Source organism: Brassica napus, chromosome C2 (assembly GCF_020379485.1).
Source record: "Brassica napus cultivar Da-Ae chromosome C2, Da-Ae, whole genome shotgun sequence".
Lineage (NCBI taxonomy): Eukaryota > Viridiplantae > Streptophyta > Magnoliopsida > Brassicales > Brassicaceae > Brassica > Brassica napus.
Genome location: NC_063445.1, coordinates 53,909,735 through 53,928,275, shown reverse-complemented (window position 1 = coordinate 53,928,275; position 18,541 = coordinate 53,909,735). Strand labels below are relative to the sequence as shown.

Here is an 18,541-nt window from a genome sequence, read left to right as displayed (position 1 = left end):
AGTGTGTGACCAATGATGTTTTATATTTATCTTTAAGGATTGGCTGAATTAATTTTAGTTTATATTTTTAATGTTACTTTTTAGGAAAAAATGTATATCTTAATTCTTATGTATACACCCAAAACTTCAAGTATACCCAAAACATCGAGTATTTAACATCGAGTATTTAGAAACTATTCAAAGAACTTGGGTTCAGTTTTGGTTTTGGTATTCTCGGTTTATATGCAGAAAACTAGTTTACTACATAGTGTTCGGCTTTCAGAGGAGAGTGAATTTTATTTCAAAGGCTTTTGAAACCCGAACTGACCCAATAAAAGAATAACTGTTCAGTTATTACCTAACTAAAACTAAACTAACATCTACCATCCATCCAGACAGTACAAATAAAGAACTCAAAAGTTAAATTTTCATGTTTTTACAAGAAACATGATTTGATTCGTGATCCACCCCATGCAAGTCTGAATATCTCTGTAGATGGGCATGTTCTGGGGACACCTTGGCTCCAAGCTTCTCACTGCTATCTCCATCACCTGAGCTACATCAGCTGGTGGGTACTGCTTCTCTGTGCACCTCTGCAAGCTCTCTTTCCATTTCAGTCATATGTAAAAACAGTGATTTGGATTTAAACTTTCCTTTTTTAAGTTTTACCTGAATCATGAGCCAAGTTGAAAGACAAGAGGCGATAAGCTCTGAAGCCATCAAACCTTCAGTGTTTGAGGGAGACCAGCTTTGATGATGAGGCTCAAAGCTGCCATTGGTTTGGTCTTGATGCTTTATACCAGACACTACGGAGTAATTTAATGCCTGATGATGTTCATCCATTGAGTCTAAAGCTTGTAGAACCACATTCCTTTTGTCTTTGTCATCCTTTACCAAAGATGCAGCCTACAACAGCACATAAGGTAAGACTTGTATGCCTTTTGAGTTCTCTGTATTTATTTGGATACTACTCTAATAGTTGATCGTAACTACCTTCATAGCTGCATCCACCATTGCTTGTGCTATTGACCTTGAACCACTAACTATTCCAAGCATTTCTGGCTCCATTTCCTGAAAAGCAGAATTAAAAACAATATTCTTCATTTTGGCAAAAAAAAAAAAAAAGGTTTATAGTTATCAATCTAAAGGCAAGCTTCCACGGGCATCCAAGATTCATTAACTTGAGACTATTTAGTTACCAATAGCCACAAATAAGGCATACACAGTCATTACCTCTGCATCTGAAGCATACTCCAACATCAGAGCTCGTTGATTTTCACCTTGTCTTGCGTTGTCATTAGCTATGTTATATGATTGATCAGTTTTGACTCGCTTGTCCCTATCATTCTGTAGAGACTTATTGAATCATGCATAGAGTTTACCAAAAACGTTCTGAAAAAAAAAGAAAGGAAGATCGAAAAGGAAGATCGAAACGTCAGTGTGTACCTGTTTCTCAGGAGGAAGCATGGAAAAGTCGATATTTTCAAGTACATGAGGAGGGAACAGAGCAGATTTATCAGAGCTTGGGTGTCTGTTAAGCTCTACTTCTTTGCTTTCGATTTGCCTCATCAGACCGTATGGCATGTATTCCAACGGATTTAAAGGCATGATATCAATGTCCTGCCAAATAAATACAAAAAGGATTCGTTAAACCATCTTAAAGTCCACAAGAAGTGACTTGCGTCAACATTTTGTGATTTTACCATAACTGAGTCGACGCCCAAGTCATCAAACAGAACGTTGCACTTGTTATGATCAACAGCAAGAATCTTGCCATCACGAACTTCACGTGTTTTAGGATGGATGGCAATGACTCTGTTCCCCACTGATAAAGGCTGAGCAAAATCTCTAGGAAGCTCTTCCCTTGCACCTGTGCGTAGCTCTGTGTAATGCTTTCTCGCAGATTCACGATACTGTTTGAGTTTGTCCCGCTCTTCCTGTATGAACTTCTCAGAGAACCTCCGAGTTCTACCAAGAGAACTGAAAATACACAACAGAATGAGTAACCTTTTGCAAATCTTTACATATTAAAAACTTGAGCAAACCTTTTAATGACGCTCCATTCAAGACGAGTAAGTCTTGGAGTACCAATCCCCAAATGATTTAGAAAATCAATGAACTCCATCTTTGCAAACCAGGGGTAGTCAATTGCACTGTAGAACCATTCATATATGCACCTTCGACGTACCAATGGACACGACAGACAAGTCGAGACTTGCTCCTGTAAATGGAATAAAGTAAATAAAATTACCAGATTTTTGAATGCGTCTTAAGAGAAATAAAAGTTAGAAACTCCACCTTTAATAACTCTTTCTTGCAACTATGTGGCTTCTCATGAGTGGTTTCAGAAATTTTAGCTCTCTCTCGTAAACTCTTCTTCAAACTCATCTTACGCCTGTTTGGTGGTCTCTGCCGCAAACTCGCTGGACCCGGACCTGAAACTTGTGTAGCTGACACTACTGCATCCGGTTCAGTTATTTTCTTATCACTAGGTGAAGAAGATTCTTCCGCGGTTTTTGCAGTTTTCAGCCGCTTTGGTGGACTTTGATCAGCACGTCTCGCTTTGAACATAGTCTTCAAATTATCATCTTCAGCCGATTCCTGCATTGCAATGAACAGAAAATTACTTAGGCATAAGCCATAAGCTTTTTGATTGAAAGACTTTGTTAAGGACCCTACAGATCACAGAGTAAGATTAAACCCAAGCAAATACCTTATCATGTAGAGTTTTACGTTTTCTTTTTGAAGTGCCAGGTTCCCCTATGGAAACAGCATTAGCATCAGCAGGTGAAACTGGAAGGATAAGACTATCTTCTGGTGCTGCTTGTTTTGATTTTCGTCTGTGATAGCTTCTGACAAAGGTTTCCGGAGTGTTAGGTTTCTCATCCACGTTATTACCTATTCTGTCTTCTTTCAACTGTGGATTTGATTCTAGATTTAACACAAAACATTAGAAATAATTAAAGAGATGTGTATGGTAGAATGTGAAAGCTCTCTTCTTCTAAACACAGACAATATAAATTGTTAACGGGAAAAAAAAACATTCGTTGTTCACCTGATTCCTTCAACTCGTCAGGAGACAGTAAACCTGACAATGCAGCCAATGCTTGCAGAGCTTCAAATTCATCTACGCAGGAAGAGACAAGCAATAACTTTCAGATTCTGATATATTGAATTCTCAAAAGATGAAGCTCTCCAAGTTAATAAGACAATGCGGTATAGATAAGTTATCAATATATCACTATGATAAAACTATAAAACAGGATCACTATTGAACCTATGAACTTATTATCGCGTTTTACCTCCAGATTTGAATCCCTCATTGGCACTGCCTGCTTCTCCGCTGTCATTAGAAGCAGCTCCTTCTGCTTCTTCGAATCTCACATTTTTCCCCTTCTCCACGGTACCAGCCCCTTCCGTATTCACCAACAAAGCTCCACCAGGCGCTGCCTTTATATGCCTTCTGTCTCGGCTTATTCTCACCACATTCCTAACCATGGAGCTTGCACCGTGCTTGGATTGAGCTTCCTTTGCTTGTGACTGGCAAACGCAAAAAGAAAAAGAATAGTCTGTTTTAATGAATCATGACAAGAAGGACATGAGATGATAAGTTGTTAGAGCTAGAAAGATACCATTTTTCCATTTGAAGTGCTGCCATTGACTTCTGCTCTTCTATATGGTGATCCTTCTCCTCTTCTCACTGCATTTGCCATTGCTAGCGCTAGTGTATCATCGTCATGGGCCTCAAGTTGCTTCTTGGCTCTTTTACTTGGTGGCATACAACCTTCTCTCTCTTCCCTCTCGTATTCACTTGGTACAGGAAACCGAGGTGTACGTTTACCAGCGGCACGTCGCTCTATTCCTGCATAACGCAAAGTAACAAACCACGCACTCTTTAACATGTCCATTTACATGTAGTTGTTACGCTGCCACATATCTTTACCCTATAAATATTGTGAGCAAACAGAGTTAAGATAAAAGGCAGCTTGTTGTTTATTTACTCAACAATTCAAACCGAATAGTAATCATTTGTTTAAGTATCTTTTAAACAATAAAGTTTAGAAAACTTAGTTGCGGGAAGTAATGATTGTACCATAAGCTTGTGTCAGCTTCAGAAATGGGAGGCAGCCTTCCGCTGATGCAACTGAATGTGGTGGAATAACTTCTTGTCGAAAATCAATCGACGAAAGTTTAGCAAGTTTGCGCTTCTGATATTTAACCGATACTCCAGAAGCACCATGGCCTTCTTCTTCTTCTTCACTTTCGCTCTCCTCCTACAAACATTACCATAAGCATGTAACAACTGGACCAGATAACTTTACTAAACAAACAATCTGCCACATCTCTCCCTTGTTTACAAATAAATATAACACAAAAATTTCCCAACTTCAATTTACGCTTCAACTTCCCATTTGAATTTTCAAGCAGGAAGTCTTTTTTTTTTTTTTTTTTGAGCAACCGCAGGAAGTCATTTAACATGAACTTTAAGGTGTTAATAAGATAAATGACTCACTCGTTGACAAAAAAAAAAAAAGAAGATAAATGACTCACTATGACGCTGTAATGATCAGTCATCATTGCAATGAGGCCAACGACAGAAGCAGTTCCCTCGGGCAGAGATAAATATGCCTGGAAAGAAAAGACAAAAATCAAATGGATGAAAAAGGCATTCATGTTAAACTTAATGAAGCCAAGGGATAACATATCCCATCTCGATGGTAAACGAAGCTGAAAAGTGAGATATTCTAGTATTCATACCCGATTCATATTAAAAAGAGCTTCCACCATGTCAACAGACCGGTTATTCCTCACTGCAGCAGCTACCTAAAGCAGTTTCCAGGGAAGAACTAGTATTAATTAAGACTCTGAAGTCATACAATTTTTTTAAGAAAGTAGTCTTATAAAACTACACTGTGCAACACAGCTTACCTTTTTCCAGTCTCTGCCATGTTTCCGATACGCGTCATAGAAACGCTCAAGCTCTACTTTCGCCCACTGAGGTCCCAGCTTATCAGTCAATCTCTTCTTCTGAGATAAAAAAAATAACACATCGTCAACAAAAAAAGCACAAAGGAAAACTGGAAAAAAATCTCTCAGTCTCCCTAAAGATTTGGATCTCTTTGACTCCTAATAACATAGCTACGAGCATCAAAGTGACTAGCTTTGGGTTTTAAAAAACAAAAAACTCACTCTTGGCTTGGTTTTGCTAGAGTTCCTTAACTCTTTCTCAGGAGAAGGTTCTTTGTTGGAACGTTTGTACACACTCTTTGACGTCCTACTGGGCCCCATCTTCCGGTTTATCTGCCCAGTGATTGCAACGGAAGTTCAAATTAAACCGATCTGACCAAGAAAGACGAAAACTTTTACTCCCTTCAACGAAATTTGAAGCATCGATTGAATAAAGACACCAACTTTGATTACAAATTCGCAGCACCCAATCGGAATCAAACTTTGAGGAATTCAAAAAATCAAAAGTAGACCAGATTCGCATCCAAGCTTTCGAGAATTTTGAAATTCGAACGAAACAAGTTAAAAAGTGAAATTCAATTTTCACAAAAGGCTTTTCACAAAAATCAGATTAAATTGAAGTTCAAAGAGATCCCAATTAGTTCCGTTAAAACCCTAAAATCAGAGGAGATCCACTCACCGATTACGCAGCTCAAGGAGAATCGGTTGTTGAATCTCTCCACAGAGAAGAAGAGAAAAGCTCGAGAAGCTTCTTCGATAGATCGGTGAGAAAACTCGAAAGAGATTGAGAGAGAGAGAGAGAGAGAGAGAGAGAGAGAGAGAGAGAGAGAGAGAGAAAGGATTGTCGTGTAGATGATGTAAAGAGAGAGAGGCGTTGCCGCGAAACTTGAATAAAAAGGCCGACTTGATGATACTTGGGAGCCAATAGGCGTTTGTTTATTTATTTTGTTTACCACTCTGAATATCTGAAGCTTGTGATCCTAAACGACCACGTGTCTTCCCGTTATGTATATTCACCGTTGGATTTTTTTTTTAGTTTATTTAGGGTTTGTAGTAACGGCTTCATGCGATTATATTTGAAAAATACCCTTATTTCGAAATAAAAATATATAGATAATGACGCTGAGAAATGGAAAATTTATTTGTTTTTTTTTTGTCTTTGTTATAGTGGTGGGTAAAAACCAAACCAAACCAAATTGACTCATCCGAATTCAAACCGACCCAAATCAAACCAAATTATATGTTTAAACTATTTGGTTCAAAATTTTATCAATCCAAAATATTCAGTTATGACCGAACCAAATTGAAAAACTTAAGTGTTTTTAGTTAGGCTAACTAACTATAATAATAATATTAAGATTTAATATATTTAAACTAAACAACTAAGTATGGTTTATACATTTTTACTTCTAAATGAATAGAATAAACACAACTAAAATAAAATAAAAGAGTATGAATCTCATGCATTAACATCAAAAACGAAAAATTACCTAAGATATTTATATTAGTTTTGAAGATAATAACATAAAATAATTGGATTATCTCTTACATTTTTATTGTGATGTTTAGATTTATGTTTAAATACGAAGAAAATAATGATTTTTTGTCAAATGGTAATTTGTTTATGTTATCATAAATTATATTTTTGTAATTAAACCGTAACAAAACTAAAAAATCAATTTGACTGAACAAAAGAAATTAAATAAAACTGAACTAAAACCAAACCAAATCAAACACAAATCAAACCGAACTAAAATTGTACCAAACCAAATACAAACCAAACTAATATAGGTTGACTTTGATTAAAGTTTTCTTAGACCAAATAAACTAAACCGAATTTGTAATTAAACTGAATTGCTCACCTATACTTTGTCAACTCACATACTTACTCTATAATATACTGCCTTATGTAATGATTCTAACCATCGTAATTTTGAATTCAAATTTTTAACGAAAATACAACAGAAAATTTAACATTGATAGATGGCCAAAAGTTTCAATTAAACATCGTTGATTTATGAATTTAACCAGAATCAAAGGTTATATTGGTCAACTAAAGAAACAAATAACAAGATATACTAACGACATCAATATGAGTAGTTGTAAAAAAAAGTTAGCATTTAAAATATTTTGAAAAAGAAAGAAAGAAAAATAAGAAGAAATAAATAATTTTTCATATGAGACTAGAAAACTTATAAAAATCTCATGCCATGTATCACTTTAATCAATGGTCTAAATATTTTATATTTAAAATTTAATTACATAATTAAGTTATATTTAGTATTATATAAATGATGATTACCAAAAAAAATTTAGTGATATATAAATAATATACTTTAATCAATGGTCTCGACAATAGATACATCACAATTAGCCGTGAAACAGGTTGGTACCGAAGAATAAGCCTTATATAAATTCTAGTAATCCTGATAACGAAAATTACGTAAATTTTGGTTTTGAATGGTAACCAATGAAACGAAGAGGAACACTACAATATTTCTTAACATTCTTTAAAATAATTGACATTCATGAAGAATGGTTTTTGTTTTTCATTCATTTTCCGTAGAGAATTGTAGAACAAATTTGTTCCTAATTAATTTTGATAAAAAAGTCATCATTTCTTATCATTCCCAAAATTTTATTCCTACTTATTTTTTCTTATACTTTCCTAATGTTCCTACCGTTACACCATTTGTTTAAACAAGTGAAATATAGGGGTGTAATATCGCAATTAGCATACTTGGGATCTTTTTGTAAACTAATTGGAAGGGGGGTTTTTATTAACTTATGAAAAATATTTTATCCTTTTTAAAGGAAACCCTCCTAGCTAAAGGAGAAGGTTGTGAAGCTTTCTAAGTTAAAATGGCTTTAAGGATCCGTTTCGATTAACCCGTATTCGGATCCGTTTTCTGACGCTCCGATAAATGAATGAACGGCGATGATATATATAAACGTTACAAAGCTCCTCACATCCAACGGCTCTTATTAATCTCAAATTCAAATTCCCCCACCACTTACCTAACACTCGTCTCTCTCTCTCTCTCTCTCTTCCTCTATTGCTTCAGTATTCTCGATTCTAATTCTCTGGGTTTCTCAACCAGATCCGCCATGGAAGGTACTATTCTCAATTTCTCGATTGATCTGTGTTTCTTTCGATTCGTTTTCTTGATTCGAAACGAAACGATTACGCTGATTAAACACGGTTTTTGGTCAGATCAACATCCAGAAATTTGCAGCGATGGTGTCTCGCCGTGCGAATCGAAGGAGTATTCTGCTGAAGATCACGATCCCGACGCTGGTGATGGTTTCCTCGTTGTGAATTTTGAATTTCGCACAGAGAAAATCACAAGCGAACCTGAAGTTTTGATTTCGATTGCTTGATCCCTAGTCGTAGATATCTCAATCCATTATTTTCCATGTTGAATCAAATTAGGTCTTTAGAAGATTCGAATCAGGGTTTTGGGTTTATAAATTTATTTGATGAATCTGAAACTGATTTGGCTGTGTGTAAGGCAACGAGTTTTGATGCATTACTGATTTGGCTGATAACAGTGGAAGAAAGCGAGGACTCTGTTACAAGTGGAAGCCAACAAGTTTCTCCTAACGGTGGACCAACGCTTCCAATTCTCCAGAAAATTATTGATTTGAGTAGCAAAATCAAGGTACTCCCTTTGTTTTAACAAGTTCCTTCTGAGTTGCAATTGAAAGTGAGTATAATATGGAGGTTTTTTTGTATAGGTCTTGAAGGATGAGCATGCGTTGGTGTCCAACCAAGTGAAAGAAATCAAGAATTGCTCCTTTGTAGAACCGGAAATGTCAAAAGCTCTCCAGCTTCTGAGTCAGTGCCTTTATTTTAGCTTTGTTCAAGGCTTGTTTGCTATTTTTTAATTGATGTTGTGTGTCTTCAATGGCAGCTACTGAGCTTGGAACTCTGAAAAAGCACTACTTGGAAGAGTCATCAGAGAGGAAGCGATTGTACAATGAAAATATCGAACTCAAGGGGAATATCAGGGTCTTTTGCAGATGCAGGCCTCTAAACCAAGCTGACATAGCGAATGGCTGTGCTTCTGTTGTTGAGTTTGATGCCTCCCATGAAAACGAGCTTCAACTGCTTTCATCCGATTCCTCCAAGAAGCGTTTTACGTTTGACCATGTATTCAAGCCTGAGGATGGGCAAGGTAAACTGGCTTTTTGAACACTACACCATTGAGTCTTCTTATCTGACTGTTCCCTTTATGTGCAGAGACTGTTTTTGCACAGACAAAACCTATAGTTACTTCTGTGCTTGATGGTTACAATGTCTGCATTTTTGCCTATGGCCAAACTGGAACCGGGAAGACATTTACCATGGCGGGAACACCAGAGAACAGAGGAGTGAACTACAGGACATTAGAAGAACTCTTTCGCTCTTCAGAAAGTAGAAGCCGTCTCATGAAATTTGAGCTATCTGTTAGCATGCTGGAGGTTTACAATGAGAAGATAAGGGACCTCTTAGTTGATAACTCAAGCCATCCTCCTAAAAAGTAAGTCCTTCATTCTCTTGCTTTGGCAATAGAATAAAAAAAGCCTCACTGTATCTATCTCTGTCTGTGTTGAATTAATGAAGGTTGGAAGTTAAGCAATCAGCAGAAGGAACTCAAGAAGTCCCTGGATTAGTCGAAGCACAAGTTTTCAACACAGACGAAGTGTGGGAACTCCTCAAGAGAGGCTACTGCGTTAGATCTGTGGGATCAACAGCTGCAAACGAGCAAAGCAGCCGCTCTCATTGGTATGCAAAAGGGTCTGGAAACAAAAATCATGTGAAACGAAACCTTACTCATACAATCAAAGCTTTCTTTTTTTGTGCAGCTTGTTGCGAGTGACAGTGAAGGGAGAGAATTTAATCAATGGCCAGAAAACGAGAAGCCATCTTTGGCTGGTGGACTTGGCTGGAAGTGAGCGAGTAGGGAAGGTAGAAGTTGAAGGAGAAAGGCTGAAAGAATCTCAGTTTATCAATAAGTCGCTTTCGGCACTCGGTGATGTTATCTCCGCCCTTGCATCCAAAACAAGCCACATTCCTTACAGGTTTCTCCCTTCCTCCCCTATGTCAAGACATTTTCATTTGAACTTCACTGGTTTAATATGGAAAAACTTTTCTCTCTTTTTTGTTGCGCTAGAAACTCAAAGCTCACTCATATGCTACAAAACTCTTTGGGTAAGTATAGTTCCGTTGTTTACATGCGCCATAGGACATTTTGTTTTTCATCTCCATGATGTGTTCATTTCACTGTCACTTATATAGGTGGAGATTGCAAGACGTTGATGTTTGTTCAGATTAGTCCTAGCTCTGCTGATCAAGGAGAGACGCTTTGCTCCTTAAACTTTGCAAGCAGAGTTCGCGGAATCGAAAGTGGACCTGCCCGGAAACAAGCGGATGTATCTGAACTCCTCAAGCTAAAACAAATGGTAACGTGAATCCTCTGAACTCTTATTCATCTAAGCTTTAAACATATTTAAAGCTGAATTTCTTTTTGTTGTCTCCCTTTATAAACAGACAGAGAAGCTGAAACATGAGGAGAAGGAAACCAAGAAGCTGCAGGACAATGTGCAGTCACTACAGCTACGCCTCACTGCTAGAGAACATATATGCAAAGGACTTCAAGATAAGGTAGTCCAGCTTTAACTAATAGGTTTTGATATGTTTAGTGCTTCTCTTCTTCTAAAGTTGTGGATCATGTTTCAGGTTCGTGATCTGGAATTTCAACTAGCGGAAGAAAGGAAAACCAGAATCAAGCAGGAGACACGAGCTCTAGCGACTGCATCATCATCATCAACAACAGCATCTAGACAACTACCGACAATCACAGAGAAAAAGCCACCTTTGGCTCCCCCAAGATCAATGAGAATGCCACTCAGAAGAATCACAAACTTCATGCCGCAGCAACCATCTCAGGGTCCTCCTGCCAAGAGATTCTCAGACGCAACAAGCAAAGAGAATAATAATAATAATAACAGACTCAGAAGATCATCATCCATGGACATAAATACACTAATGAAACCAAGAAGAAGCTCCATCGCGTTCAGACCAGCCCCTCCTCCGTCATCTATTGCATCAGGTAATAATAAAACACTCCAGCCGAGGAGGAGAGTCTCTATTGCAACGTTGAGACCAGAACCATCGTCATCTTCTTACATGAACATGACTACTCCATCACGTCCTGCGTTCCGTGGTGGTGGTGGTGGCCCGAGAAGGGGGAGATACTCCAAGCTCTTCTCTCCAGACCACAATCTGGTCACTCCAAATGCAATGAAAGGTAGCAGATTCAAGAAGAGCCCTCTTGGAGGAGGAGAAGGGAGCTCGTGGAAGCCGAGACATCCCACGGTGGTTGCATTGCAGAAGAAGGCTGTGGTGTGGAGTCCGCTTAAGTTCAAGAACAGAAGACCATCGTTTATAGCTATGCGAGCTTCTTCCTCTTCTTCTTCTACTACTACCGATTTGGTCAGGAGGGAACAGTAGTGATCTTTTTATTCACAGTCTTTGTGAAAGTGTGTGTTTTACATTAAATAGGATTTCTGTTATTTTTTTGTATTATTCTTCAATTGATTTGTTTAACTACAACTCTATTGAGAGATCTTGTGCTATGGCTTTGATATATGGGATGCAATTCAAACCTCGGCTCAAATGTAAGAAGAAACTATGCAACAGAGTGCATAGCTTCGGAAACAGATAACACAAGTTATATTCATTTTGTTTATACACTACATCGTAGTGTTTACTTCACTAATGACTCACAATCCTATGCTCTTCTTCCCTTGTCTAGTTATGTTAATGAAACAGTGAGGCTTTGGGTTTATTGACTTGTAAAATATATATAAAAGATGGTTGCAAGAACCTCTCTCAATTCAATTCTTCAATCCATAAGGCATTTTTGCATTTGATAGAACAAGATCCCACATCAAGGAGACAAAAGTTCTTTTGTTATTGATAAAACTCAACACAATGTCTATTGTAACTATATGTTCTCTTCTTTCTCTTGTCCCTTAATGTTCCTACAAGATCTTGAAAAGCCCATTTTTTCTATTAATCTTCTAAAAAACAGAACGCTGGTTTAAACTTAGGATAAACAAACTCAGAACAAGAGATTTGCCATCTTCTTTTCGCGTTCACACCTTGAGACACTGGCTTCTTCATTCTCAAATCTTCTCAGGCAGAAGCGCTCTTTCTTGCAGCATACACACGGTATGCAGCCAGTCCAACGACTACAGCAGCAGCTCCAACTGTTATACGAAGTTTTTGTTAATGGGTTTTGTTTGTTCGTGCGAGAAAAATTGTGTCAAGATTCAAGAGACCATGGAAGTAAACATACTTGAAACAGCCATAAGAGAGCGGTTGATTAGCCTGTTGTAATGTTTGCGGCTTTTTCCTGCTTCAGTTTCTGGAATACTCAGATGAGGATGTTGCGCTGCAGCTACGATTTTGCGGAATAAGTTGTTGAAATCACCCAGTTTCGAGCTGATGGATACCGGAGGCTCTATTCCCATATCTTGTGTCACCTGCAAAGAGATTCGTGTGCATAAACATTGCTTTATAAGTCATTCTCGTTTTCTTAATAGACTCAGAGGTCAATAAGAGCCTTACCCTTGTGGATTCTTGTATGCAAATTGGGAATGAATCAAGATCGTCCTTGGCTGAAACCATGAGACAAGGGACCTCATATCCGGAGGCCTCTCCGTGAGTTGCAACTTCTACAAGTAGCTCAGTCGCTCTCTTCCATGACGACTCATCAGAGCTGGAGGAAAGCAAAATCAGAGGATGACAAAGGCATATACTTGAGCATGTCTCAGCCAATCAAAGAGAAAGAAACATTACCTGTCATACACGAAGACAGCTATGTCACATGCAGCCAACGACTCCTTGGATGAAAATAGCCCTTTAGCCCCATCATCTGGAATTTCCCTCATCACAAGAGTTTTCTTTGCACTCTACACCCAGAGAATCGTAATTTTCAGATTAATGAGCAAAGTACATACAGAGAATAAACAAAAAGTAGCCTCAAAAGATGCCAAAAAGGTAGCACGTCTGAAAACTTTTGTTCACTCAGGTTTGCTATTCTTGCGCAGTATTTTGCACATATCTCTTTATGCGCTCACAAACACACACATAATGAGACAAATTGCATAAGTATTCCCACTCACCCCAGAGTCATCGACCATATTTACTGCATAGCGCTCATCAGTGGTTGATCCCTGGTTTTCATATAACCTAGATCATGAAGAGACATAACTGTAAACCATATGGAGAGGTCATCTAAAAAAAGAGGAAAATTCTCTGCTCTAACTATATGCAACCGTCTCCATGCATAAAAACATGGAACGTATTATATTATTTTCTGTTTATATTTTGGAAATGCAATAAGATTCGGTACAAACCTTCCAAGAAAGCAATTCAGTAATGCAGATTTTCCAGCGTTATTGGGTCCAAACACAAAGCACTGGAAAACTTTTCTTTCGCATTGTTGCTTTTTGCGATCTAAACGCCTCCTCCTAGTAAGACGAATGGCAGAAGATGGATCACCCGGGAATCCAATGTAAATCAGATATTCCACACTCTTAGCTGGTTCTAGTATTGTCATCAGTGACCACTGGAAGGATATAATTGAAAGATTAGGAAACATAATATACCTGATTCAATGGACAACTTGGTAAAACTAGATCCCAAACAATAATGATAAGAAATCCACTCAAATTGCAAAACCACATAAAATCCAATGATAAAGTTGTATATGTTCCAAACAATAAAGATACATAAGCAATTATGACTGACAGCAAGAATTGCATGACATTTAGTCTGTCAATCAAAAACCAAAAGCAAAAACGAAACAAAGAAGAATGAGTATTATGTGTTTGCATGCATACAAAATGTTTCCTTTGTTGAGCATATGTGAAAGAGGAGAGTACTGATTACCAGTGACAGGAAAGCGTCAACCGATAGTCCTCCAAGGGCAGTTTTCTCTGCAGCGCCATCATAAGGAGCATCTTTCCAAGGACTGACATTCATAATTTATTGTGGCTTTTTAATGAAGTGGAGACTATCAAAATCAAAATTACAAGTTCTTTGCTTTCTGAAGGTGGAAAAGGTACCTTTCAGGTGCAGTTGAAAAAAGATCCTCAATCTCTTGAGGTCTCAGATTATTATCCTGCAAAGTGAAAACTTATTATTACAAATTGACAACTATAAAAACTGCAACCTAAACCCATTAGTTTTAAACAAAAAAGTACCTCATCGTCATCAAACATCATAAACACTCCTTTCAAGAATTCAATTGCTACATCTGTCAACTCGACACTCTACAGAAACAATGAACACAATCATTAGCTGCACAACGCCGAAGAAGGCAAGTTACTGTAAAAATATAGCAATGAAACAAATACGCATCCACATTCTATTGCTGTTAAAATTCGAAAAAAAAAAATAGATATACAGCTCATCCAGTGGCAGATGACTGCAAAACCCAATAAATACAAAAAAAACACTGCAATTTACCTGATCAGGTGTTCGTTTGAATAATGAAGGCGGGAGCAATTCATCAGCAAGTCTGATCTCATTGTTATACCCAAACTTCCTAAGTACAGTCCATGTTGTCTCGAGCCTCCCTTTCTCAATAAAAAGTGCATGTAGAAACAGGAAGCCAGTCACTGTCAGTCCTCTTTCATTCACACCTTCTGGCAACTTTTCTTGCACAACCCTCTTAACACCTTCAATTTCAGAAGGCTGCAATGGTGCATGAAAGCACTTGACCTATTTGGAAACAGCAATTAGATGTGTCATCGGGATACGAGATTCATTACTTCTTTAAAACCCTGAAGGATAGGCCAGAGCCAATTCTATGAAGAAATAGCCAAAACACAAGAAGAGAAAATAGAACCTGAAAATCATTTAACTCAGCCTCGCTAAGAGCACCATCTCTGTCCTGATCACAGAGTATAAAGATACGCTTCAAGGCCCTTACACACCGGGGCTTCAATGCCTGGGCTTCTTGATCGAACAGAGGTCCAGTTGGGTGAAGGACAGTTTTTTGTGCATAATAGAAAACTTCTTGTGCCTACAGGAAAGCGTTTCTATTAGGATCATAGTTCAGGACTAAAATGTAGTGTATACTTCGTATTCTAAAGTTGTTTTATGACTAGGCATCCCTAATAAAGTGCAAACCAATCACGATAGTAACCACTTCCAAGCCAAAAAAATCGGCACAACTTAAGTCCTTCGAATTTCTTGGTAAGACGATCACATGCCTAAGCTACATCGAATCAACTTTGGTGCCATGTTTGAGCTAAGACAAATATAATATCTCAAGAGGAATAACGAAGTCATGAAACCTGGAGTTGCTTTAGAGCAGAACACTCGATACAAGTCTCAATCTCCCGAAACTGCTGCATTATAGGTGACATCACTTGTTCGAGGCTGACCTGGTTATTGTCGTCTCTGAAGTCAAGCTTACAACCTGCTACTATTATAGGAACTTTTACCTGTTTAAAAAAAAATAGATCACAAGCCAATCTTAAAAGCAGCTAAAGTTTAGTCCACAACAACTCTGTTATAAAAGAACAGTGATATTAAGTACCAGGAGTGAATCTATACACCTGCTAAAACATGAAGATTGACATGACTAAACTGAAAACAGAGAGGCTAAAATCAAACCTCTAATCGCCGAAGCTCTGGAAGCCAGTATGTAGTCAAACCTTCAAGTGTCTCAGGTCGATCACAAGCATACGTCAAAACCACCGCATCTGCCTGCTTCAATTCCTCGGCAACCATGTTCCTATCTTCCGGCCTGAACCACACAAGCATAATTATCAAAAGATACATCAACAAAGCTGCAAACCATAAAACAGTTCTCTTTCCAGCTAACATACACATTTGGTACATTACTATACTAACAACGATAACATATGAGCAAACAGTAACCCTACACAATGTGGCTATGTTCGTTTATGTGTCGCGCGACCTTTTACGTTAACTTGCGACCTACGACTAAGATTACGACCTGCCTGCGATTAAAATTATGTTCGTTTACATGTCGCGCGACCAAATTTTTTATAAGTTTTAGTCGCTGTTTTTTCGGGTGACTTGAATCAGAACCTACGACTGGTCGATGTCGCGCAACATCAAACGAACACCAACAACCTGCGACTGTGACCAATCACAGGTTACGCGACAGCAAAACGAAATAGGTAAACGAACAGGGCCCGTCACTCATCTGCCATAAGGCAACTAACTTCCCTCTCCACATCACCATAAGACCCATTCTTTTATCTACAGTCTCTACACTAGCATCACTATCCTTCCAAGAAGACTTATCATTCTTCATACCTGGAGGAAGTGTCGACAATGGTGACGGGAATACCATCAGGGAAGAACTCAAAAGGGAGCTTGGTGTCAGGCAACACGGGAGGGACATTGGGAGGGAACGAATCGGTGGCCGCAGCAACAATCAAGCTCGATTTTCCAGTTCCCTTGTCACCAACCACAACGATCCTCACGGATTTGAGCGAGCCGGGACAATCAACAGCAGCAGCCGCCATCAGAAAGAAACTGCAAAATCAAAAAAAAAAAATACGATTTAACCTAATTCTTTACTGACTCTCAATATACACTCAGATGATTAGCGATTCGATACTTAGGTACTCGAGAATCGTAAGCTCGAGTTAGATTAAAGAGGAGAGGAAAGTAAGGTGAGATCGAAGATTAGGTAACGAAAACGAGAGATAAGGGATGACCTCTAAGGTTGGAGAGTGAGTGGGGAGACGCGAAGGGGTGAAAACTCTTGGAAAACCCTAGAGTTTTTGGGTGTGGGCGAAGGAGGAATGTGGCGGTGACGATGAGGAGAGGAGAGGAGAGGAGAGGAAAAAGCTTTCTATTCTAGTGGCGTTTCTGTAAATACTAGCACTGTAATTCTTTTTTTTTTCTTTTTTGACAACCACGCATAAATCATTTTTCTAAAAAAAAGAAATTTTCATTTTCTAGTATTTAGTGAAAATGTGGTTGTATTTTACCATTTTTGCAAAAGTGTTTCCTTTTTGTGCATATATTTAAACCAATGTTTCGTCGATAAAATGTTATTTCTAAGAATAATATTATCTAACTATTTATGGTTTAAATTGAGTTGTTTCACGGACTACATCAGGACTTCGAACATGATTTAGGGGGTGTTATTGGTTTGTGTTTTATAAGGAGTTTTAAAGACTTTAGAGTTACAATGAGTCTAGTGTTATTTAATTAAGACTTTCTAAAACTTTGTTAAACTCTGGTGTTATTGGTTTATAAATTTATAACAAGTTTTTAAAAGTTTTTAAAAGTCTAGAGTTATTGGATTCATTATTTAATAAAATCAGCAAAAATCTTGTGTTATTCAACAAAAATGAAAGTAAATAACTTTTCCATTGTTTTTAAATATGTTATTATTAGTTTATGATTCTACATACTTTTCATTATAAAATCTACTAAGAAAAGTATCGCAAGTTAATCATGTATTGTCAAAAAAAATTTAAAAACTGGATGAGATATAATTAAATAATAAGTCAGCATCGTTTCTTCTGAAATCATCCCAAGTGAATCATTTTGCTTTGTGGTCCTTCACTACCAAGTCTGGTCTCACACCATATAAAAACAATTTACCATATCAAGAGTTCGTTATTGTTGCTTTCGTGATCGGAAACCTGCAAGAATATCTTTCAATCATTTGTGTGTTTTCTCTGTTATTACAACAACTACAATCTGTCACATGACACAGCCCATCACTTTTGCAAAATCTCCAGTCGTTACTGAACCAAAGGTTGTTCTCTTTGTTACATCCGCATCAATGGTGGTCTTGCGGACATAGGACGTGACACACAAACTCAATGCAAATACAAATGATAACAATTAACAATGCAAACAAATACACGAAGAGTGAGCATAAATACAAATGATAATACAAACACAAAAGATTTCAAGACTGATAAATACAACATTAACAACGTTGTTAACGTTAGATGAATACCAAGTCAGTTAATGTTAAACAAAATACTATCACAAAGACGATAATCTCTTGATAATCAATATAGATCGGGGAAAATCCCAAAACATAACCTGATACCAAATTTGAAGCGAGTATGATTATCTAAATTAGGAATCTCTTTCATGGCTTCCCATATGCTATCTTTTTTTCTATCAGCTCCTTCTCTTCAACTTCTCGTTTTAGCTTTTCTTCTCTTTTCTCAGCTTCTCTTTGTTGTCTTTCTTCTCTTTGTTGTATGACACTAAGAATTTTGTTGCTAACTATGATCATAGAATCATCTTGATCATTTTTTAGCTTATCTGCATTGGTATCAGCTTCCCTTCTTGACCTCTTCCTTGGATGAAGCTTTTCTGCACGATCCTTTGAACCTGTACATGGAAAAGCTGACATACCACATTCTGTTGATGGTTGTTGAGATGATAATTCAAAGACTTCATCGCTGCTTTGATGAAGGTTTATGTTTTCTCTCGTTTGACTAATATCTTCAACTCTAAAGGTGCGAGAGTCAGTACTATCACCCATTCCAATCGCAAAACCACCGGTTGCTACGCCATTTC

General features: G+C 37.7%; 2 protein-coding genes and 1 pseudogene across 4 annotated transcripts; 1 reads left to right on the top strand and 2 right to left on the bottom strand.

The window, feature by feature from the left end:
* Positions 1–256: 256 nt before the first annotated feature.
* LOC125581865 (protein ALWAYS EARLY 1-like) lies at positions 257–5,851 on the bottom strand. 3 transcript variants are annotated; one of them, XM_048748001.1, is made up of 18 exons: positions 5,627–5,851; positions 5,170–5,280; positions 4,909–5,007; positions 4,738–4,803; positions 4,531–4,608; positions 4,073–4,253; positions 3,612–3,841; positions 3,282–3,519; positions 3,035–3,106; positions 2,693–2,910; positions 2,278–2,580; positions 2,025–2,200; positions 1,683–1,959; positions 1,426–1,599; positions 1,213–1,335; positions 973–1,050; positions 649–885; positions 257–572 (listed from the first exon to the last, which is right to left on the bottom strand). In XM_048748001.1, exons 2-18 carry the CDS (start codon positions 5,266–5,268, stop codon positions 408–410), a joined length of 2,814 nt encoding a protein of 937 aa, XP_048603958.1. In that variant the 5' UTR covers positions 5,269–5,280; positions 5,627–5,851; the 3' UTR covers positions 257–407. The 3 variants fall into 3 exon arrangements, with proteins under 3 accessions (XP_048603958.1, XP_048603960.1, XP_048603959.1); XM_048748003.1 differs by having other exon boundaries at positions 1,213–1,326; XM_048748002.1 differs by lacking the exon at positions 5,627–5,851 and having other exon boundaries at positions 5,170–5,298.
* Positions 5,852–7,799: 1,948 nt separating this feature from the next.
* Positions 7,800–11,600, top strand: LOC125581863 (kinesin-like protein KIN-14S). Its single transcript, XM_048747994.1, has 12 exons — positions 7,800–8,062; positions 8,162–8,245; positions 8,500–8,609; positions 8,686–8,785; positions 8,862–9,125; positions 9,191–9,470; positions 9,554–9,715; positions 9,796–10,011; positions 10,104–10,141; positions 10,229–10,392; positions 10,481–10,594; positions 10,670–11,600. The coding sequence occupies exons 1-12, from the start codon at positions 7,876–7,878 to the stop codon at positions 11,441–11,443; spliced, it is 2,493 nt and encodes an 830-aa protein (XP_048603951.1). The 5' UTR covers positions 7,800–7,875; the 3' UTR covers positions 11,444–11,600.
* Positions 11,601–11,887: 287 nt separating this feature from the next.
* Positions 11,888–16,890, bottom strand: LOC106452554 (annotated as a pseudogene).
* Between the last annotated feature and the right edge of the window lie 1,651 nt (positions 16,891–18,541).